Source organism: Solanum dulcamara, chromosome 11 (genome assembly GCF_947179165.1).
Source record: "Solanum dulcamara chromosome 11, daSolDulc1.2, whole genome shotgun sequence".
Taxonomy (NCBI): Eukaryota; Viridiplantae; Streptophyta; class Magnoliopsida; order Solanales; family Solanaceae; genus Solanum; species Solanum dulcamara.
The window spans coordinates 29,556,700-29,580,703 of record NC_077247.1 but is presented as its reverse complement, the minus strand read 5'-3'; the positions used below and the strand labels follow the sequence as shown (position 1 = coordinate 29,580,703).

Below are 24,004 nucleotides of genomic sequence, written 5' to 3'. Positions count from 1 at the left end.
TGTGAAAATTGTGAGTGATATAGTGTAAAGATAAAATGCATATCCAATTAATAAGAGAGTATAATTTTTCCATGTAAAATTTGTGTTCCTTGTTATTATAAGGGATACATTTGTCCTTATAAGTTTGTTACATAAAATTATAAGTTTATTACACAAAATTAGAAGGAAAAAAATGAAGTGTTTATATAAGAATATGATTCTACAATGTTGAATGTCATGCATCAATGATAAATAGAAAAATAACATTAGTTTTGTTATGTACCCAAGAGAGTCATGTATTGTAAGAGATCAAGAAAAAGCTCAAATATGCCTGAAATGTCTCACATATGTCACTCGTAAAAAAGAGGTGAGAGGGAGTAAGGCTGATTAGTAATGAAGGGTTTAGATGATGCCACATGCATAATCCGATAGTAATAGGACTTTGTTAGTGGTTTAGTCGCACAAATGAACGAAATGTGTCACGACAATGGCATAAATAAGTCCAACTATATATTAATGGGCGGTGTGACTGAGTCATTCTGAAAGTTTGATAACATATTTGAGTTTTTTCCCAATTTAAATTATGTAAAAAAAAAAAGGCATGCTCGACATGAATAGATTGTCCATATCATGTGCCACGATTATATTAAAGAATAACTAATTAATACTATTGTTGATTTTTTGGATCAGTGAATCTTTGTAAAAATTTGTGTATTTGAAAATAATAACATGTAATGACAAACATTTATTTATAAAATAAATATGGAGATATGCGATTTATAAATACGGCAGCTTAGGATATTCTAATACCTCGTTTATGAACTATGATTTCTTCATCCGATAAGATTGTATAAGAGTTGGGATAGTTTTGATAGTTTTCACAAATTGTCGGGCTTATATGTTTATCAAAAAATTAACTTAATAATTCCAAGTTTAAATCAACATGATTTCGTATCACTAATTTTAAATTATGATTTGAAATCATGTCCAAACGAGCGCTAAGAACAAAGGGAAATAAGAGGTCTACTTTTTTTGTTGGCAGTGTCCTTCAGCTTTTATGCTTATTTATAAGTAGTTAGGGATCAAGGATCTTGTCTCTCTCAGCTGAGTGCATTGGTAAAACCAATGGCTTCTAAAGCTCTCTTCTTTGCTGTGCTGTTAGTTTCAGCTCTCTCTGCAGTTGCAAAGGAGGAGGAGGATAATAATTCTGCCCTTATTATGGACTATTACAGGGACACATGCCCACAAGCTGGAGATATTATCAAAGAGAAAGTCAAGCTTCTCTACAAACAACACAAGAACACTGCATTTTCTTGGCTCAGGAACATCTTCCCTGACTTCGTGGAGGTACAAATAATCTCTCTTTTCTCCATTTTGATGAACATTTAAGTTTAAGAAGTTGGCATTTTTAATCGTTTTGTGGGTGCAGTCATGTGATGCTTTATTGCTGCTGGACTCAACCAGGGGGATGCTGTATGAGAAGGAGACAGACAGGATTGAGAAACTTCAGATACATTGAGACAATTAAGGAAGCTGTAGAAAGGGAATGCCCTGATATTGTTTCCTGTGCTGATATTCTTGTCTTTTCTGGTAGAGATGGAATTGTTGCTGGAAGTTAATCTTGTTATTTTTTAGCGTAGAGTCACCTACTGTTAATATTAGAAACGAATTCAAGATCTTGAGTCAGTGGGTTCACAGAGTTCGATCTTATATGCATACACTTCTTAAGTTTTTTCTTTCTTTTTGCATGTGTACATAGTTCAAATTGAAATAAAGGGTTCAATTGAATCTACAAAACCTATCCTGAATTTTCCTGAATGTTATGTAATGGTCTTGTGCACAGCTAGGAGGGCCTTACATCCCACTCAAACTGGAAGGAAGAATGGCAGGAGGAGCAGAGCAGATATTCTTGAGCAACACCTCCCAGACCACAATGAAAATATTAGTGTTGTGCTTGAGAGATTTGCCAATATTGGATTGAACACTCCTGGAGTTGTTTGCCTTGGTACGTATACTATGCACATTCCACAAAACCTTGAATTTCTTGGATCAATTATTAGATTAAAAAAAAAACGACAGTTTGGTGCACCAAACTCTATGCATGAGGTCATGGGAAGAACCAAACCACACTGCAATTATACGTATCCTTATCTTATATTTCTGATAGATGTTTTTCTTCACGGCTTGAACACACAAAACCCTAATTCTCTGGTCAATTATTAAGACACAGAAAAAAGATAATAAGTTAATTATCTCACATTTCTCTTGCAGGAGCTCACAGTGTGTACTTCCCAAAACACTGTATTAAGTTGGTTCAGCGTTTATATCTCCAAGTGGACACTCAACTCAACCTTGAACATGTATCCTACATTCTAAAGAAATGCCAGATTCAATCCCTGACTCAAAGGCCATGCATTATGTGAGAAATGACAGAGGCACACCCATGAAGCTAGACAACAACTACTACAGGAACATATTGGACAAGGGATTGATGTTGGTGGAAACCAACTAGCTGTAGGTAAAAGGACCACTCTATGTAAAGAAAATGGCAAAGAGCCAAGACTACTTTTTCAAGGAATTTGCAAGAGCCATCACTGTTCTCTCTGAGAAAAACCCTCTCACAGGCACAAAGGGTGAGATCAGAAAGCAGTGCAATCTAGCCAACAAGCACTAGGAACTTGCTTTTGCTACTACTTGTACCCTCCCTTTCAATTATGTATGTGAGGAGAGGACAGAGACAATATAGAAATAAGGTGGTGTTTCCCAGTTGGAGTTTGTTTAACGAGCAAGTCTGACTAGTTTAAAATAGTTTATGGAAGTAGTAGTGACCATGTTCATTAGATTCCCAGTTGCTTTTGTAAGTTTCTCAACAGCTGCCACTTTAGGCTGTAAGCTTTATGTTGGAGATGGACCAAGATAGAAAAAGGTATTTGTTCCCTCTCTTTATCAATAAAGATACGAAGCAGATTCCATCAACTTTGTATTGGATTATGACCCTTCATTCCCATTTTCTCAATCATTAGATTATGACCTTGAGTGCTATTAAAAGTAGAGGACTCGAATGCAGTAGAGGAGATAGGCAAGTTGAAATCATCTGACACTATCAATACTTATTGAAGACAACTAAGAGGCAAAGACACTATTAGACAGGTGCTAGATAAAAGTACATCTTGTCCATGAAATGTAATGGAACTTTTGCACTATCAATTCATCGCAATCTGGAATTTTCCTTCCAAGAATTGAGAGATGACATTGTAAGGGCACAACGTACTTATCTATTGAGCAAGTTCTTAGTTCAATAGAGAAGGCATACTAATATGCACCAATACACTCATAAGCTAGTTATAGGTTGATAATGTGGTAAGACCAGAACACCAAATATTCAGAAAGGTCATCCACCCATCCGTCTATATCTGATGCAAAAGGCTTCAATCTATCTTGTGGGTTTTGCTAGAGAAGCTTAACTTTGAGTTCTGATGGATTGTTTACTTTCTTAGAAGAACTCACCTAATTTCGCATTGTCTAGTTGGAACCTTGTTTTTCAGAGCTGTTGCTCTAACTCTTTGATTACCTGAACATCCCCTTTAATGTTTTGACCACCTTAGAAGTTTTGATCTTAAAATGGATAATCATTTCCTCAAACAAAAGTCGACAAAATTTAGATTGAAACATGCATGCTGATATTGTTTCTTCTCATTTCAACTTAATGAGGGTTGATGCAATGAGGAAAAGAATAAGGTAAAGCTAGCTCAAGCACTTTTTACTTTGTCCTTTTGGGCGTTCGGGATTTGTTGCTTCTGTGAACATCAGTATTTTTAGGTTCAGTAAAAGGCTTAACAGAAGCAGTTCTGTGAAATAACCGGTTAATTGGTTATGAAAAGCACCCAGTTCCACGATTGACAATAGAAATACAACGGCATGCTGAATGCAAATTAGTCAACTATACAGAGGTTGAAGAACTAAGATAATCTAATTACAATAATTAAGTTTGTTGGTCAACATACACTTTTCATCCCCTTCACATGTTCATTTTAAATTTCCAGGACCTTACGCAACTTCAGAAACATAAAAGATATGAGGTTCTTTATTTTATTATAATCAAAATAATAAGGTTAAATCTGTTTCCTTTGAATATCAAATAAATTAGAATGCACAAATTACTACTGGATCTGTGCATGACAAAGAAACTGGTTCCTCTGTGACAAAACAATGAAAGCACGATATGATGTTCAAGATCAGCAAATTTAACTCTCATTGTATATTCAGATATTGATTTCTTAAGTACTATAAATCAAAATTTCTTTTTGTTAAAAATGTTAAAATTATTTGTAAAAATCATAATCAAAGAAAAACAGTTCGATTTCGCAAAAAATAATACTGCATTCTTTTTGGGGTGGAATGAATATAAATTATAAATATATGATTTTACTAGTTATATCCGCTTTAAATTCGATGTACCCCAAAATGTTTCCTGTACTCCAACTGCTTTCCAAAGTAGTGAAAGCAAGTAAAAATAGATTGGAGATACCAGGTTTAACAAGTACATCAAGAATACCTCTTCTGCTTTTTCTGAATCTTCTATTCTCGCAGCCCCGCTCTCTACATTGTGCTGGCTGCTGAACATCTCTGCTTGCAAGGTTACTGTTTCAAGGAACTAAAAAAGTTTATCTTGGGGTTGTGTTCCGCTCCTCATCATCGCACAGAACTCCTCATAATTGATCCTACCGTCCTGTTTAAGTGAAAGAATATAGATAAAATCCACTATCATAATAGAGTTACAAATGTTAAACATTGCATCAGAAAGTACTTACATGGTCTGTGTCCACCTCTACTATGATTTCCTTGATGGTGGCCTCATCACCCATACCATACTCCTTCATAGCACTTTCCAGTTCGTCTTTTGTTATGAAGCTGAATCACATTAACAAAAATAAAGAGGTGAATTTCTCAAAGGGAGTGATCTGTGAAACATAATGCCTGAGACAGATCCTACCAAGTCCATAGATTAAGGATTTCTTAAGCAGGATTAACTTGTTATTCATGAAACATATTATCTAACTTGACCCTATTTAGTACTAGAAAGAGCCCTCCTACCTTAACAAAACCGATGAAATGCTATCTCATGGATTTCTTATGACGGCTGGCACCCCACTTATTATTTCTCTGTGGGATTTGTCCTCTTCAACTCAAGGCTTTACAGGTACACATTTTACGAAAATAATTGGCTTAAAGGTCAATTGGTCGGGCCTTACTCATGTTTACAAGAGTAGAATGCGTACCTATAAAGCCTGCACGGCACGGCAGACACTTGCACACAGCAAGCCAGTATTACACTTTTCACACTTTTGTTTGGGACTTTGGATTATTTTCAGAAATTAGTACACAGAGCGCACACAGAATTACGGGTAAAATCACCCAACCTTTTATTACTCTCTCAGAATACGCAAAGGATCTCGAGTTGGAAGGCTTACAACATAATCTACCTTAGCCAACAACAATACATACATAATGGGGGATGCCAGTGGCAGGGCCAGATTTGAAGACACATCCCACGAACAGATAGCTTTCATCCTTTTAACACAACTGCTGCACGTGCCTTGCACACAACACCATTGCCGCACATGCCCTGTGTTAGCTGTTAAAGATGGAACATGAAGGACACCAGGCACAGACAATGAAAAGAGCTTGTATGGTTCCCCTTGGCATCGGCAAGTGTGGATTTTTGGAAGCAACATGCAGAGCTTTTTCATGTTGGCACTGTGTGTCTAAGTGTACCAAATGGCACTTAGGCAAGATGACTGTGAAAAGGTGCCTTGGCGATGGCAAGGCAGCCTTGAGTTTGGGCAAAGGCAAAGGCAAGGACAGGCGCATGTAACTAGCTAAGGCATGCACGCAGATCAGTGGGACGACATGGGTGTGGTATGTGCATTGTCATGTGCTAGACGTGTACAAGGAAAGGTCTGTTGGTAAGGGTGTGGCAATGTCATCAACATGTGCTGAAGATGTGCATCCAAGGTCCAAGGGTGTGTCCTAGTGGTTAGTAAAGTGGGTTGAAAACCAAGAGGTCTCAGGTTCAGATCCCAACAGAGACAAAAACACTAGGTGATTTCTTTCCATCTGCCCTAGCTTTGGTGGACAAAGTTACCTGGTACTTGTTGCTGGTGGACAAAGCAGTTGTGCTATGTGCAAGGCACGATTGACAGTTGTGCTAAAAGGCTGAAGGCTATCTGTTCATGGGATGTGGCTTCAGATCATGTTTACTTGTTTTGTGCAGTATTGGCGTGTGCCAGGCACGCCCCTGGCCCTTGTAACTACCACTGGCAGCCCTTTTTATGTATGTATTGTTATTGGGTAAGGCAGATTATGGTGTAAGTCATCTAACTCAAGATCCTTTGTATATTCTAAGAGAGTGATTAAAGGTTGGGTGATTATACCTATAGTTCTGTGTGTGCTTTGTTTACTAAGGTCCAAAAATAATCCCAAGTCCCTAACGAAAGAGACAAAAGTGTAAGGATGAGTTGTTGTGTGTGAGTGACTGTCGTGCACTGTTGATTGCAAAAAAATTGACCCTGTAACAACTGGTATCAGAGCGAGAGTTGTGCTTTGGTCTATGCCGAAAGGAAACCCAAATGCAGAACTACGCAAACAGTTGTCAAAGTTGGAGGCACTTGTTGGTGTGACTGATGATGTGTGGATATGGTGGACGTAGTAACCCAAATCCATCGTTTGAGGGGAGATCTAGTTGATGTTCAGATTGAGAATTTGAAGAAAGAGAATGAAAATCTTAACCTTGAACTTCTTGTTCTTCAAAGGGCTATGGCTACTACCGGCCAAGGAAGTGATGAACGTTCTAAGGTTAAGATCCCACAACCTAAAGCATTTGCGGGCGCGTAGTGCTAAAGAATTGGAAATTTTTTTGTGAGATATGGAACAATATTTTCTACTGCCGGGGTGCCTTAAAATGACAAAAATAAAATCATCACCATGTATCTTACTGGTGATGAGAAACTGTGTTGGAGAACTCGGAATGCAGATAATGGAAGTGTTGGTAGACCCAAAATTGATACTTGGGTAAAGATGCACAAGGAGATGAGAGACTAATTCTTGCAATGCATCATGGATTGCTAGGGATCGTTTGAAACGCCTAAGGCAGCGGGTTTAGTTCGCGACTATATCAAGGAATTTTCTTCTTTGATGTTGGACACGCAGAACATGTCGGATGAGGATAAATTGCACAACTTTATTTCTAGGATGCAGACATGGCGCAGAACGAACTAAGGAGGCACAAGGTGAAAGACCTCCCGGGCGCGATTGTTGCGACGGGCTCTTTGGTTGATTATTGTAATACCTGTACATCCGAAGCGTCCCATCCTGTTTTTTTGGCAAAAAAACAGGGGCATCAAATGGAGCTTTTGATGGATGAATAATTCCAGCATCCGGTAAATCCTTTAATCATTTCCGCAGTTCACCAAACTCTTTTGGAGCCATACAATAAGGTGGTTGTGCAGGGGGCATTGAACCATACAACAACTTCTATCTTGTGATCAGTTGCCCTCCGCGGTGCAAGTTCTTAGGCAATTTAGGCGGCATCACATCGGCAAATTCACTTAACAATTGCTCAACACAGCCCGGCACTTCAAGTATGCCGTCATGTTTAGTCTCAACCAAGGCAGCAAGGAAAGTCTCATCTCCCCTTTCCCAACCTTTTTCAATAGTCATGGAAGAAATCATAGCACCTTTCTCTTTCTTTTTCTCTTCCCCATATGGATTGTAACATTAATAAAAACTAGGCATCATTTCATGCATAATCATTGAACCATCAAACTGAGGCATTGGAACCAACCGATTTTTCTGCATGAATCAATACCAAGGATCACCTCAAAATCCTCTAATGGGATCACCATCAAATTAGACTTCCCATTCCAATTTCAAATAGAAATAAGAATATTATAAGCCATACCCACAATGGCTTGGTCTTGGGCATTCACAGTCTTCATGTATGACAAACATTTACTCACAGTCAACCCATACTTATGCACAAGTTTGGCAGAAACAAAGGTTTGCGTGACTCCAGTAACAACCATGGTCACTATACTCTTGTCCCCAATCTTCATTTCAATATGGATAAGTAAGGAATGAGGATTACGGTATCACCTGTAGCATTCAAAAATGTAATTGTACCCAGCAATTGTAAAGCATTCACTAGGGCAGCAACTTCACTCCCTTCACCATCTCGGTTCTTATGTGAAGCAAGCGTAGCATCCACACGTTGTCTACAGGGATAATTCTTAGCAATATGTGGTCCACCAACCCTTGTTGCATTTTCCTTATTCTTTGGTACATCCAGCATCAACTATCGTCTTACCCTTTTCCACAACTTCTTTCCGTGTCTCCTTCTTCCATTCCCCTTTCACTTGCCAATGAAAAAAATATCATGAAATTTAGGGAGAAGAACTATTTGAAAAGTTCACAAAGCAATAGAAAGCTCAGAAAATGTGCAAGAGAGGGCTCAATATGTAAAAAATACTTATGGACATTAACTGTTGAATCGGGAGGATGATCAGTTTGCACCTTTAACAGTTTGAGATTCAGTACCCTGTTATTATGAATGCTAACAAATGCACGCAATCAGCTAGCCACTGAAATGTGGAACATATTGCTCAATGGGGTCGTCAGGTTTGTGGAACTTGGCCGGCTTGATATGTTTGACCAACCAAATATCATCCTATGATTGGCTTCTTGATGGGGATTACCATATCTTAAATGCCATAATGAGGCTCTATTGACTATGGGGTGACGGGTAAGACAGCAATATTAACAGCCTAGATATCAGAAAAACACCTACTCATATAGAAGCAAACCCCTACCTGTAGATACTATCTATCCACCGACCCATTGCCAATCCCATCCATGGTCCTACATAGGTGTGTCAAATATGGCCAAAAAATGATTGCCCACCCAAACCACCCAAAAATTTTGGGTTGGGCACAACATAATTTTATATTGGGTTGATTTAGCCCAACCCAACATAACCCATTTTTAAAGTGATCCTCAATTTAGCCCAATACTAGCTCAATTCTAGCCCATTTTTAAGATTTACTTTGATTTGAATTTAATCCTTAAAATTTACTTTGATTTTTTTAATGGATTGGGGCTCAGGTCCCAAGTCAAGGTCAAGTATTGGGTCCCAGGTTAAGGTAGGGTCCTGGGTCAGGGTCGGATCCCAAGTGTCGGGTTAGGGTCTAGTTTCAGGTCCCATGTCTGGGTCGGGTCTTGGGTCACGTGTCGGGGGCAAATCTCAGTCAGGTCTCGGTCAGGGTCAGGCAAGGCCGGGGTCTCAGGTTCCACGTCAAAGTCGGGGCTTAGGTCTCAAGTCAGAGTCGAGTCTCGGGTCCGGGTCGGAGTCTTAGGTCAAGTAACCCTTTCAGCTCAACTCACTTTTGGGCTGATTTCAGCCCCGCCCATTTATTAATTCGGCCCATTTTAACTTGCTCAATTTCAGTCCACACCGCCCATTTGACACTTCTAGTCCATAGATACAGTTAGACTAGTGGTAGGTTCATGATTTCAACTTAATTAATTTAATCTATTAAGGGTTTAACACCGAAGTTATTGTACTTTTGGAATTATGGATTTAAAATTAATTATCCATTGAAATTTTTGTAGTTTTTCACACACACACAAGGATTATATATATATATATATATATATAAATAGAGGGTTCAGTTGAACCCACAGAGCATAGGCTAAATCAACCTCTCAGTTAGACATCCTGAAGGTCCAGCATTAAAAAGGACTCAGCTGGAAACAGCCCCCCCCCCCCCAACCCCCCGGCCCCTCCTAATCAAGTATCAGCATACTGTGGATGACACCCAACCGACCCATGAACCATAACTAGGGAAACGTCTCCATCAATTCATCATAATGGAAACACTCAATAAATACAAAGCTAAAATCTAATTTTCATTTTCCTCCCACCAAAGTTATCCTAACTGATCCATATTGGCATATGGAAAAATTACCAAGCTTTAGAATAAGCTACACTTAGCTAAAAGCTTGGAACACTGAAATTATGATTGCTTTTGTGGACTCACCCGCTTTGGTCTGCATCAAAATACTGAAAAGCTTTGAACAGATCATCATCCCTTTCAAGTCTATGTCTATGCATTGTTGCAGTAACAAACTCAATGTAGTCAATCGTTCCATTTCCATCCACATCAGCCTGAAATATAGAACCATAAAAAGGATACATAGGACTAAGAAATCTGACAGGAAGCCCAATAAACAGATAAATTTAGTCAAATGAACCATACTTACAGCTTCCATAAGTTGCTTAACTTCAGCCTCTGAAAGCTTTGATCCAAGGCGGGCCAATCCTGATTTTAGTTCTTCGTAAGTGATTGTCCCACTATTGTCTGTATCCATGTTTGCAAACATAGCTTTCAAACCTTTAATTTCTTCTTCAGATAAATTTTCTGCAATGACCTGGGATTCCACTAATAAAATATCAGGAGGTTGAAATTTGAAAACCTTCAGGGAAAATGGAAACTGATGATATCTTTCATTGCCTTGTTAGGTATACAAATACATGTTAGCCAACTGCAAAAACTATAAATTCTCCACCTTTGATATGAAATCATTTCTTTGATAGACAGACATTTTGTGAAGGAAAAGAATACATCAACAAAGACCTAGTTCAACCCCAAAAAACATCTTGTGAAGGAAAGAATCAGTAAATGTTATAGTTTTTATTTAGTAAGGAAAATTAAACCAATTGTGTGACAACTTTCTTGAAGAGATGAAACATCAGCTTGATTGTAGTTATACTTTCTACATCAAGCCCCAAGAAAAATGCTTCATCTCACTTTTACTGCTGAAGAAACAAAGATGAAAGTCAAAGAGACATTTGAAGTAACGGCAATCCATAGACAATATTATACCACTTGTCATGTAGAAATAATAGTTGCAATGTTAGATTCTACCTTCAGTGCTAATTTCTTGAGCTTGTTCATTGCCCTGAACTGCTTCATTCTCGAGAGCACTGCACTGTCTATTGGCTTGTCTGATGCTTCTCCACTTTGAAGCCATGGATGTTCTGTAGAAGCAAGCACAAAGAATATTAAGGAGGACGCATAATTTAATTCCAGCATACTAAACAAGCTCCAAGCAAGTGAAGCCCCCAACTCCCAAATATGTAGACCAACCAACTATACAACTCTAAGCTTAAAAAGGTGTACATAACCTTTTTCACCTTACTTTAATCTAAACAGTAAGGGGACGTTTGGTACGAAGACAAGTTATGCAGGGATTAGTAATACAAGGATTAGTAATGCAGAGATTATTTTTTATCAAGTATTTGGTTCATTGTGTTAATAGCTAGATATACCATGTATTGTGTTTGATTTAAAATTCTACAACAAAATTTTTTACAATTATGCGCTTATGGAGACCCATCCATCTTTGCAACACTTTTTTACTCATTTTGCTTTTCTCACTTGAATTATTTGAGGGTAAATAATTGTCATCTTAATAAATTGATCATTCACAAAACATCAATTTTCAATTTAAAAAATATAGACCATCTACTTTTAACTGCAAAGACGGTAAACAATAGTAAAATCAAATAAATCATCTAATCTTTTGTTGGTCAAATATACCTTAATCTTAACATAGATTTAAGGCTACTTAAATTGTTCAAATACCTAAAGCTTATTAAAAAAAGAAAACAAATAGTTCAAGTGGCTAATTGAAAACAAATAGTTCAAGTGGCTAATTGAAAACAAATAGTTCAAGTGGCTAATTGACGAACTACATTTTTGAAAAAAAAAACAAAAGAAATCAACCCAGTAGAGCAAACCAAACATGGAGAAAAAAATATTAGTTTGTGAGATCATCAACTTACACTGAAACGGATTTGGAGAATTAAAAAGGGCATTTATAACCAATACAATATAATTAAAAAGGACATCAAATAACAAAAGAAATTTAGGAAAGGGGATTGGGGGATAGTTTAGTCATTTAGGGTCTTAGCCAAGCATTGTTAAACCCGTGATAAGTTATCCCTCCATTTTTTAGGGATAAAAGACCTCATATGGTGTATAACTAATCCATGAATTAAGTTAAATAGAGTAACCAAACAATGTATTTGCAGGACTAAATTTTAATTCAGGAACTATTCTAATTAGTATTGCCTACCAAACGGGCCCTAACTCTCTCAAACACATTGAGTAATAAATATTTTCCTCCCTTACTTTGCTCCCAATATTATAATCATATCATGAATAAATATCATCTGCCTGTCAGCAACAGCTTGGTTTAAATGTCAAATAAATTCTTAAATTCTTTGTAAACTCAGCTTCAATATCAAACTAGCCAGGTAGATGATATGAAACATTTATATGTTCTCCTCTTTAAGTTAGTTCCTAATATTTGAAAGTTGGAAAACTATATATATCTTGCTATAAGTTTTGGTAAAGGAAGAAACATTCATGAAACGGCGTTCCGACATATTTTTTCATTTTTAAAAAAATATTGTGTAAACATAATATGGAAAAAAAGAAAATAGTGTTTAACTAATAATTGATATCACAATAAATTAATCTCGTCAGCAAACAGCGGATCAGCATTGATATTTGTGAAATACTTTATTTTAAGCTTCAGTTCAAGATGAATTAAAAAGAGATAGTGTTGATGATTTGTTTGGAAACTTTAGAGCATGCTTTATTATTTAACTTTATAAACAAGTAGAACAACAGTAGTGCCCCGAAAAATCTGATTAGCTTGAAATGAATCTTATTGTTTGAGTGGCACCACTTAATTATCACAATTTACTTGCAATTGAATTTTGAGTTATTTCTTAAACGCGACTTTCTTATTTAAAGGAGATAAACATATATGTGAGCATGTCGATTATACGGATTGAGAAAAAGGATTTTATAATTTAATGAGGAACTATACGGTCGACTTTTGACGACAGATGAGTTTGAACTTTATATGATGAGTTGTAGCAATTAACTTTACACGACCATTATGTTGAAGTTTTGACGACGAATGAAAAAACTTTATGAGGCGAAAATGATTTAATTACTGCATGTGCTAAGTCAGATAAAATGTGTCTTATTACGGCTTCAAATAAGTGGGTCATTGATTCAGGTGCCACAAATCACATGACAAGTAATCCTTATATTTTCTCTAGCTTTCAATCACACAAAGCACCTTCTCTGGTTACTGTAGTTGATGGATCAACTTATAACAGTATGGGATCTGGAACTGTTAAACCAACCTCCTCGATTACCCTTTCATCTGTATTAAGTCTACCAATGAAGGCCTTTAATTTGATTTCAGTTAGTAAACTTACAGACCTTAATTGTTATATCTCATTCTTATCCATTCATTATCTATTTTGATATCTTAGAAAAAATGAGGTTATTGATAAAGGACATGTATTTGATGATTTCTACATCCTTAATAAATGGGAGTCTCGGTCTGTTGCATGCTCCAGTGTCGTGTCTCCATTTGAAGCACATTTTCGATTCGGACATCCTTCCAGTTTCAGAATATTTCTTTATTGGAATGTGAGTGATGTCAATTTGCAAACACCATTGCATCTCGTTAGGCCCAAGGGTTAATAAGCGAGTTGAGTCAACTTTTGAGTTTTGAGCTAGTTTATCTTGATGTTTGGGAACCATGTCCTGTTGTTTTTGGCATAAATACTTTGTCACCTTTGTAGATAATTTTTCTCAAATGACTAGGATTTACTTCATGAAGAGTCAATCCGAAGTGTTTACTCACTTTTCTGCCCTCTGTGTTGAAGTCAAAATTCAATTCAATGCCTCGATGCGAATTCTAAGAAGTGATAATGCTAAAGAATATGTCAAAATTATTTCAATCCTAGATGAGACAACATGGTATTCTCCATCAGTCTTCATGTGTTGATACACCCTCTCAAAATTGAGTTGTTAAGAGGAAGAACATAAATCTACTTGAGACAGTTGGGGCACTTTTTCTTCAAATGAAAGCCCCTACACAATTTTGGACCGATGCAGTCTCTACAATTTGTTTTCTAATTAATCACATGCCATCTGGCGTGCTTGCTAGTGATGCTCCTTACAATGTTGTCTTTCAAGGAAGTCACTATTTCTAGCAGAGCCTAGGGTGTTTGGAAACACATGCTATGTTCGAGATATTCGACAATTTGTTACCAAGTTGGACCCAAGGCATTGAAGTGTGTTTTCTTGGGCTATTCTTACCTTCAAAAGGGGTATTGGTGTTATTCTATTCAACTTGGCAAATATTTGGTGTCAATTGATGTGGTATTTTTAGAGACTACACTATTCATTTAATCACCTTCATTTCTACAAGTCAGTGGGAGAAAGATGAGTGGTTAGTCTATCAGTTTACTCGTGCTTTGATAGAACAATCAGATGATGTTGTTCTTTCATCTCCTAGTACTTCTATTGAGAACCAATCAACTACTGAGTCTTCATCACATGTTTCATCTTCACTAGTACGATCGCCAATGGTTCAAGTTTGCTCGAGGAGGCGAGAGACTGATGATACACGTCCTATATCAATTCTTTCATCATCAGATCCTCCCCCACTTGATCCTTCCGAAAATCTACAACTTCCTATTGCTATTAAGAAAAGGTACACGCCAGTGCAAATCTACCTATTCTTACTTTGTTTCTTATGACCATTTATCTCCTGCATCTAGTTCTTTGATTGCCTCTCTAGACTCTATCTCTATCCCCCAAATAGTGAAGGAAGCCTTGACTCATCCTGGATGGCATGATGCAATGCTTCAGGAGATACATGCTTTAGATAAAAATCACACTTGGAATTTGGTGGATTTACCCAAAGGAAAAAGAGAAGTAGGATACAAGTGGATTTTTGCAGTCGGTTAATTCAGATGGCTCTATAGCGAGACTTAAGGCCAGACACGTGGCTAAAGGCTATGCTTAGACTTATGGGGTGAATCACTCCAATACCTTCTCCTTGGTAGTGAAGTTCCCCTCTATCCGTTTGCTTATTTCTTTGGTTGCTTCTCAACATTGGCTTTAAATTAGTTGGATTTCAAGAATGTGTTCCTGCTGCATGGTGATCTCCATGAAGAGGTACATATGAAGCTATCACAGGAGTTTGTTGCTCAAGGGGAGTATGGGAAAGTTTGTTAGTTGAGAAAATCTTTATAGCCCTTGTGCAGAATTTTAAATGGGGCAGAAATTCGACTAAGGCAGCAAGAGAGTGTTCTGTGCCTTAGTCAATTTTGAAGCCTTTACCTTGTTTATATGTGATATTAATAAAGGTTGGGAAGTATTCCTGTATGCTCTTGTGTTGTTACATTACTACGTTGCCTAAGAAAAACATTCTAAGGACTTAGACAGATTTGTGTATGTGTTGTGAGGCTGAAGTTGGGAGTGTGTGGCTTGGCTACCTAGCAGTGGTGTCGAAGAAAAATATCACCCCTGTTTACGTGAACATGTGAGATGAGTTGAGGCATTCGTTGGTATGACAGACGAAGGGTGGGAAGATCCAAATCTGGTGGACTTACTCACTCAGATTCAGGGTATTAAAACTGAAATTGAAGTATTTCAGCCAGAGATGGGTCAGTCTCGCACTGAGACTAAGCACCAACTGTTAGAAATATTAAGTTTTTGTGAAGGAGCAAGCCTGCGGATTGAAGATCTGTCGAAGGAAAATGAAAATCTTCATGCAGAAATTATGGTGCTGCGTCGGGCTGTTGCTGCATCTGGACCAACACGTGGGGAACCCTCTAAAGTTAAGATCCCTGAACCGAAGTCTTTTGGTGGTGCTATAAGTGTCAAGAAACTCGAAAATTTCCTTTGGGATATGGAGAAGTACTTCACAACTGGCCGTGTTGCTAAGAACGATAAGTTGAACATCACCACTATGTACTTGATGGGTGATGCGAAACTTTGGTGGAGTACCAGGAATGCGGATGATGAGAGTGTTGGCAGGCCTAGGATCGATACTTGGTCCAAGTAGAAGAAGGAAATGAGGGACCATTTCCTTCCCAGTAATGCTTCATGGATTGCTAGAGACCGGTTGAAAAGACTAGGCAGAATGGGTCCGTTTGTGATTACATCAAGGAGTTTACTTCTTTGATGTTAGACATCCAAAATATGTCTAATGAGGACAAGTTACATAACTTCATTTTGGGAATGCAAGGCTGAGCCAAAAATGAACTAAGGAGGCAGAATGTAAAAGATTTGTCGGGTGCAATTGCTGCCGCTGACTCCTTGGTTGATTATCGCTCGATTCGTCCAACTTCTGAAGTTCCCTCTACTTTGAAATCTAAGAAAAGGTTGAGAAGAAATGGGAATGGAGGAAGAAAGTTTGGAAGGAATATGTGGATAAGGGGAAGGCGTCAATGAAGGACGGGAACAACAAGAACAAGGGCAAGGAAGGGAATCCTAAGGGTTGTTGGACTTGTAGTGGTCCGCATTTGGCCAAGTCTTGTCCAAATCAAGAAAGGGCGAATGCTATGCTTGCTGGGAATCTGGAAAAAGATGAGGGTGAACAGGAAGTAATTGTTACATTGGAGAATCCTTTGGGTTTGTCATTTAACCAACTCACTTTGATTAATGCTGTTAGAGAGTCTTCAAAGGCTTCTAATCCACATGCTTCACTTATTCATATCGAGATGAAGGTTGATGGCAAGCGTGTTGTGGCAAAGGTGGATACCAAAGCTACTCACACGTTTGTGGATATCAAAGTTGTGGCAAAATTTGGACTGAAGTTGAAGAAGAGTCCATCCTATGTTCAGACTGTTAGTTCGAAGGCACAAGCCATTGTGGGTGTAACACCCCGTGTTATTCTAGCTTAGACCGAGTTCGAGGACCATGAGAAAAAAAATTGAGAAATGGACTGATCCAGTGGACCACGAGTGTCACCTACGATCCGTAGGAATTTCTACGAGTCGTGTCCCTCCAACACTTGGTGAAATTTTGAAGACCCTTCCTACGAATGACCTTAACTCCTAAAGATTTCTACGAGCCGTATAAAGGACTCGTAGAACCCCTTGAACTTAGCCAATTTCAGGAGTCCAAGTGAGTTTCTACGAGCCATCCTTATGACCTGTAGAAGGGTCTACGACCTATAGGGTCAATTCGTAAATCTTGTGACACATTCCAGTAGCTACTGGAATGTGCACCCAGAACCGACGACTGGGTCTTACGACTCGTAGAATGGTCTGTAGACCCCAAGCCCTATCCTAGATGAAGTTCTACAAATGGTCTTCTACGACTCTTAGAAGACTCTACGACCCGTAGACGGCCTGAAATAGTTTTAATGAAGGGTAGTTCGGTCTTTTTCCACCCTTCCCAAACTAAAATCTCGACGTTTTGGGACTATTTTGAGTCCCTTATCAGTACCTTAAACGACTAGACTCTCATTAACACTTAGATTAATTGAGATCAAGGATTGGAGAGGAGAAAGAGACTAGGGTTCAAGCGTTCACTTCCATCCTTCAAGTTTCAATTGTTCTTCGATTTCTAGGTATGTAAGGCTAACCATAACGCTGGACTGAGTTTGTCCACGTGCGCTATATATTGCTTTCGTTAGAATTGAGATTGAGTGTGAGTTATAATCCCATTTGATTGAGTTCTTGAGTTGTTTTGTAATTCCTTATCGAGTTCTATACATATATATGAATATATCATGTTGATTCTTATGATTTGAGTTCTTAATTGACTGTTCATGATTTCCTTCCCATGAACCCCAGCTGAATTGATGATTGTTGCATTATATACATGAATTTTGAGATAAGAAGAATGATTTTCATGCATTTAACGAACTATGATTTTTAAACCAAGTTTATGCATATTTGATTGAGGATTGAAAGAACATGAATATTGAGTCTAAATGAGTTGAGTATTGAGTTAAATGATTGATTTGAGGTAGAGTCTTAAGGAGTTGTGAATGAGTCGAAAGCATGTTTTAACTGAAAGAGTTTGATGATTGAGATAAGTTGAGTTTGATGAGAGTCCAATGAGACTACATGAGTTGATTTGTTCATAATGATTGATTGAGTATATGAGTATATTGAGTCTTTTTTAGAGTAGTATTGAGCACCGATTTGGATAAGAGTAAATAATATCTCGAATCTCATAAACTACGTAGCCAGCGTAGGATAGAGGTCATGCCTCTCAAGTCCCAAAACGATGGACTTTGATTGATTATGAATCAATTGAGGTTGATCGTAACTTACCCTGGCAAGGTATTGGATGGCTGCGGCAACAACAGTGCAAAGCGTTGTATCATCACTAGCTCATAAGTGATGGTTGTCGGTTAGAGAAATTTCCTAAAATGATTGGTTTGATTTGGTTGAGTCGCATATCATTGAGTCTACTTTCAAAGCATTGTTACTACAAACTTGCATGTCATTTGAGTTGATTGGAGTCACCTTGAGTTGAGTTACTTGATATCGAGTTTGATGATTGTATTTTCTTTCCAGCTATTTTACATATTCGTACATTCCATGTACTGACGCCATTTGGCCTGCATCATTTCATGATGCAGATACAGGTGTTAGAGATCCTCAACAGGCGCATCGCTGAAGATCATTTCTACTCTCAGTTTTGGTGAGTCCTCGTTGCGTCCGGAGGCACTCTTGAGTTGTTATCTTTTTACTTTGAGTATTTCCCTTGTTTTCTAGATTTGGGTAGCCATGAACTTTTCATTGGCACCTTTTGATAGTGAGGCTTCACAGACAGATAGTGATAGTGTTGAGTAAATGTTTTGGTTTTCAAAACTATTCTTTGATATGGAGTTGAGATGAGATTTGTGTTAAATATATTATTCTTCTTTGAGTTGTTGATTTGGTTAGCCCACTTGAATGTTTTTTAATTTCACATTGAGTCTTCTGCTCAGTGATTGAATGAGTGATCGGACCAAGTAATTCGCTTGGGGACCAATAATGGTGTTCGAGTGCCGGTCACGCCTAGGTACCCTCTCGGGGCATCACAAACTTGGTATCAGAGCACAGCGTTCAAAAGTCCTAGGGTGTCTATGAAGTAGTGTCTAGTGCTCTGGCAATATATAATATATAGTCATGCTATGGACCAAAATACCCATGATTGCTCTCCATGCCTATATAAAACCACATTGTGGCGATTAAGTACTATATAAAACGAGAAGATCACAGTGTAGGCTTTGATTACACAAAAAGAAGAGAGAGATACCAAGAACTTCTGCTGATGTGATTCTGTTTTTTGCATCCTGTGTTAGCATTTTTCGAACAAGATCCTTGGCACTATTTGATATGGATGGCCATGGATCACTTTGAAAGTCAATTTCTCCTTTTAGTATAGCACGTAATATTCCCTTTTCAGTTTCTGAAAAGATTGGCAAGACATGTTAATAGAGAAATGCAGAAAATAACACCCAGTACAGACTATAGTATCTTATTATGTTTTTATCTCTGTCCTTACCATCCCAAAATGGAGGTACACCACTAAGCAGAATATACAAAATAACACCTGCACTCCATACATCTGCTTCCTTTCCATAACTGCGCCTCAATACTTCAGGAGCTACATAGTATGCACTACCAACTATATCGCGATACACCTTACCTGAAATCAATAAATAAAACATGAATTTGAATTATGTAGATCCTAACAACAGGGTGCAGGAAACAAGGATAGTTTAAGCCAACAATGGCTTGACAACTGCTTTAGAAACAAAATAAAAGCATTGTGGGATCATCGATACACTGTCAAGAAGTGCACATGGAACTGATAGAGGTAACAAATCTGTTATGAGAGAAGCACATTTAGTGGTTTATGGAATCAAATAGAGTATTGAGCACCCAAAGAAACTTGGATTGCAAGAGAAGAGGATTTCCTGTGAAGTACACCTATTAATTATCCTATAAAGAGAAAGAGGTGAGAGAGGGTGTTGGCGACGTGATATGAAGTAATACATATTTAGTAACTTAATAGGTAATACTATGGTGTTTATTTTACGTATTAGTAACTTTAACTTTGAATTCTTTCATTTACTTAATATTTTGTCAATGCAACTAGTTCAGGTTACCACATGAACATCAAACTCATCCAAGGATAACTTGGTTGGTTGACATCATGAAATGTTGTTAGTAAATTTTGTTCTAGCTAATAGGTCTTATAGAAGTGTTTAGAAGTAGTCCTCCTTGTAAGTTTGTAATAATCCGTCTGGGATCAGAATAGCTGATAATCCATACAATCTCATGTCTACTATAGCAAAAGCTTCCCTCATTAACTCTAGATCATGAAATTTTGGATCTAATTTATCCTCACTCTTCCTTGACTGGTTGTTTTTCTGATGATAATATAATGGGCCAGACTGATTTTTCTAATTCCTGCATATAAGTTATCTGCGGGGTTTATCTCTTTTTTCTGTTATAGATCAAACAATGCCTGTCAAAAAGAGGAAAAAGAAAGTGCCTTTTGATTTTGACATTCAATTAGACATAGTGTTTGACAAATTTTATTTAAAGAAAAAAAGGCTACTATTGTGCCATTGATTTCCATAAACGAGTTTTCCATCAGCTTCTTCACAGCTTAAAAGTGAACCTTCTATTCCTGTTTTCCCTCAAAATACATAACCGATACAGAGATGCCTTAATTCTAGAAGAAGAAACTTTTAGTATTTCACAGCATAGGTGTCTTGCTCACACCATTGAATCATCTGATTAGGGTTTTACAAAATGTTCAGTGAAATATTATTTTCCAGTATATGGCACATATTGGACTAGTGTTCTATGCTAAACACTTATTTGGGGGATTTAGTAACATAAATATTGTTTAACCTGGCAGGCGAAACATAAGTTATGAAATCCATTCAAATTAATGCATCCAAGGTTGTAGCCTAGTAGTCAATGAAGTGAGTTGAGTACCATGAGGTCTCAGGTTCAAATCGCAGTAGAGATAAAAACATTAGGTGATTTCTTCTCATCTGAAAAAATGCATTTAGACTATCTGGTACTCTTGGTCAAATGTCTCATGAAATACTAGCTAAAAGCCTCAAGTAGGTGAATGATACAACTTTGATTTTAAAAGTACTCTGCAGTGGTACATGATTCATAACTATTCCTCTTAGGTACTAATATAAGAACTAGGAGAGTAAGATGGAGGTATTCCATTCTTTTTAAGGCATAATAATCTAAATACATTTCCATAAAAGACTTGGTCGCTCTTCTGAGCTTAATTTAGATGGTACACCTATCAAAAAAATTCATTTAGAAAAACTTCACTTAGATCCTACTGTTAGTGTCCAGGAACAAAAAAGAACTTGTCATTATACATTGACAGAAAAACCTAGTAGTAATGAAGGCTGAGAAGTACGTGAAAAGACACCTAATCCAAGTTGGTGACTCAGAAACACAACGAATTTATCACAAAATCTTAACAATAATAACTAAAGAGTATAAGTTCTTTGCACTAGCACTGTAGAAACATATTTGTTTGGACAATCCAATCATTTATAAGACAAATCTGATAAAATTAGTGGCAAACCTACTATCATTGGTTAAAACTAGACTGATAGTGAAAACAAATCTTTATACCATCAGTGTATATAACTTGAATCTTCAATTAAAATAGTGAGTGGCAAGAATATCACCTTCTTCAATGAAAACAGAAAGCCCAAAATCAGTAGCCTTGATCATTGTATGTTCATCCTTACTAGTCAATAAGAAATTCTCTGGCTTGAGATCTCTATGCATAACACCCATAAAATGACAAATATAGACCACATTCACTATCTGTCTGATAATATCAGCAGCATCTTTTTCAGAGTAATATCCCCTGGCAATAATTCTATCAAACAATTCCCCTCCAGCACAAAGTTCCATCACAAGGTGCACTGAATACTGATCTTCATAAGCACCTTTGAATTCCACAATATTTGGTTGTCCACTCAAATGCTGCATCATTTGAATCTCCCTCTTAATATCCTCCCTCTCTTTCTTACTCACAAGCTTCCTCTTCAATATAGACTTGCAAGCATAATGCTGCCTAGTAGAACTCTCAGTACAAAGATAAATGACTCCATATTGACCCCTACCCAATTCTCTCCCAAGTGTGTAATGTGCTTTAATGTTTTCAAATGGCTTACCCAAAATGGTATCTTGCTCAATTCTTTGTATTACTTGAATATTTGGTTGAGTACTTTTCACAGTAACTTGTTGTGCATGTAATTGTTGTTGTTGTTGTTTTTGTGGACGTTGGGGCATATAGGGCCTCTCTTGAGGTGGTCTTGGATGATAATAAACTGGATGCTTGTAATGTTGATATGCAGCAGTGCTCCCTCTTCTTGTTCTTGGCCTATTACCTTTACCATCTCGTTGTGTATATTTGTTTTTGCTGAAACAACCACCCATTTCTGCAACCTATAAAAACAAGATTGAATTTTTGTATTGAATTCCTTTTTATGACAATATTGAATGCATGTTCAAATAGAATGGAAGGAATACCAATTTGGGATTATCCCGGTTTGTTTCATTTGCTTGTGGATTTTCTTGATTTTAGGATAAACAAGAAAGAATTTGACTATGTCAATTTGTTCGATTACATCAATAATCAAGATTTGGGATTGTAAGAAAGACCCAAAAAATGAGACATTGAGTGGCAAAGTTGAAAAGGGAGGATCAGAAAATGCCAAGGGGATTAAACTCTGCTTATTGTTTGCATTGCATATTGCATCTGAATGTTTTTCCTCTTTCAACTCTCCTTTTTTCATACCTCTCTTGTTTTCCTCTAACAGCTTTCTCCAAACTAGCGAAAACAACGCAGTATCACTTGCTTGCTGCCCAATGTGCCCATAAGTATGTATAACCTTTTTTTTTCTAACAAAAAAAAAGTATTTAATAACTTAATCTCTCTTTTGGATCATCCTTTTATACATCTATATTATAATAGCACGAATATAAATATTGGTTCACTAAAATATTTTTCAAATATTAAACGACTTTAATTTTAACCTTAAAGATATAATTTCATATTTAAAGATATAATTTCATATTGGTTAAAGTTATAATTTAAAACTTATAATAATATTAATTTGCATGGACAGAAATTCTACATTATTAAAAATTAAAAAACATTTAAAATTTACAAAGATATGAAAGAAAACTTTGTGAGCATAAATATTAAATTCTTTACGAATAGATGGTTTTTTCTCTTTCATTCTTCGATAGCCAATCATTAAAACTTTAACTTCATATATATTTTAAAACACTAAAATCCTCTTGTGTTATATTTTTAGGGTACACTTTTCTCATTCTTACTCTCACGTTTCTGCTACTAAGGCTATTATACACAACCTAAACTATATTTTTGAGTCGTGTTTTCTTGACAACACACGCTGGGTAGTAGCTAAAGGAGCCACGCGATAGCTTGTGTTTCTTAGCTATCTTTGGAGAATCAAATCAAGTTTTGCTTGCTAGTTTAACTTATTTTACTCTTGAGTTGATTTCCTATCACTTTGTAAGTATTTTTTCATAAATTATACACAAGTTCTTGTTTCTTTACTTATAATTATGCATAGCTAGTCCCACAACTAGGGTTGTGGGAACCATGACGACTTAACTAGAATAGGCAAAAGTAAAATTGATATTCGTGATTTATTTTTATATGTACTGTGATTTCTTAATTCAAAAGTCTTTCTTAGTGAGTGCACGTATTAAGAACTTATCCGTATTCATTGCTTTCCCGGGAGGGAGGTAGTGATTAGGAAAAGACTTCACAGCAGAAATTCAGAGAGTCTAGCTTCAAAAGAAGGGATAAACTCCATCTAAGTTACTTGAGACCGATAGGAGATAGTACTATAAGATCTAGGGCAAGGGTTAGTATAGTATATATTCTGTGACCGGATGAGATGAATGACATACGTCTAAGAACGACCGGGAGGTGAATTAGATGTTACCTAACTCGCTAGATTTTGTATGCAATACATTGAACGATATCATGAATACGATTAGCCTATTAACGTACATGTCAAGGGGAACACAATCTTAGTCTAG

At 37.1% G+C, this 24,004-nt stretch overlaps 1 protein-coding gene and 1 pseudogene across 3 annotated transcripts; one reads left to right on the top strand and one right to left on the bottom strand.

Moving 5' to 3' along the window:
* The first annotated feature begins 1,096 nt into the window (after nt 1-1,096).
* Nucleotides 1,097-2,899, top strand: LOC129874286 (peroxidase 42-like; annotated as a pseudogene).
* Nucleotides 2,900-4,360: 1,461 nt separating this feature from the next.
* On the bottom strand, nt 4,361-22,812 carry LOC129874285 (calcium-dependent protein kinase-like). Of its 3 annotated transcripts, none has more exons than XM_055949550.1 (9): nt 22,725-22,812; nt 21,604-22,372; nt 19,431-19,574; nt 19,182-19,334; nt 10,962-11,074; nt 10,297-10,464; nt 10,074-10,201; nt 4,791-4,890; nt 4,361-4,708 (listed from the first exon to the last, which is right to left on the bottom strand). In XM_055949550.1, exons 2-9 carry the CDS (start codon nt 22,361-22,363, stop codon nt 4,634-4,636), a joined length of 1,641 nt encoding a protein of 546 aa, XP_055805525.1. In that variant the 5' UTR covers nt 22,364-22,372; nt 22,725-22,812; the 3' UTR covers nt 4,361-4,633. The 3 variants fall into 3 exon arrangements, with proteins under 3 accessions (XP_055805525.1, XP_055805522.1, XP_055805523.1); XM_055949547.1 differs by lacking the exon at nt 22,725-22,812 and adding an exon at nt 22,457-22,718; XM_055949548.1 differs by lacking the exon at nt 22,725-22,812 and having other exon boundaries at nt 21,604-22,450.
* Nucleotides 22,813-24,004: the final 1,192 nt, after the last annotated feature.

What these genes read in the sequence shown, in the direction of transcription:
- LOC129874285 (XM_055949550.1), bottom strand. Translation starts at nt 22,363, where the DNA reads ATGGGTGGTTGTTTCAGCAAAAACAAATATACACAACGAGATGGTAAA. An exon ending in TCAAGAAATTAGCACTGAAG is followed by an intron (nt 10,465 to 10,961) that starts GTAGAATCTAAC and finishes GTGGAATCCCAG; the next exon opens with GTCATTGCAGAAAATTTATC. An exon ending in TTAAGCAACTTATGGAAGCT is followed by an intron (nt 10,202 to 10,296) that starts GTAAGTATGGTT and finishes TCTATATTTCAG; the next exon opens with GCTGATGTGGATGGAAATGG.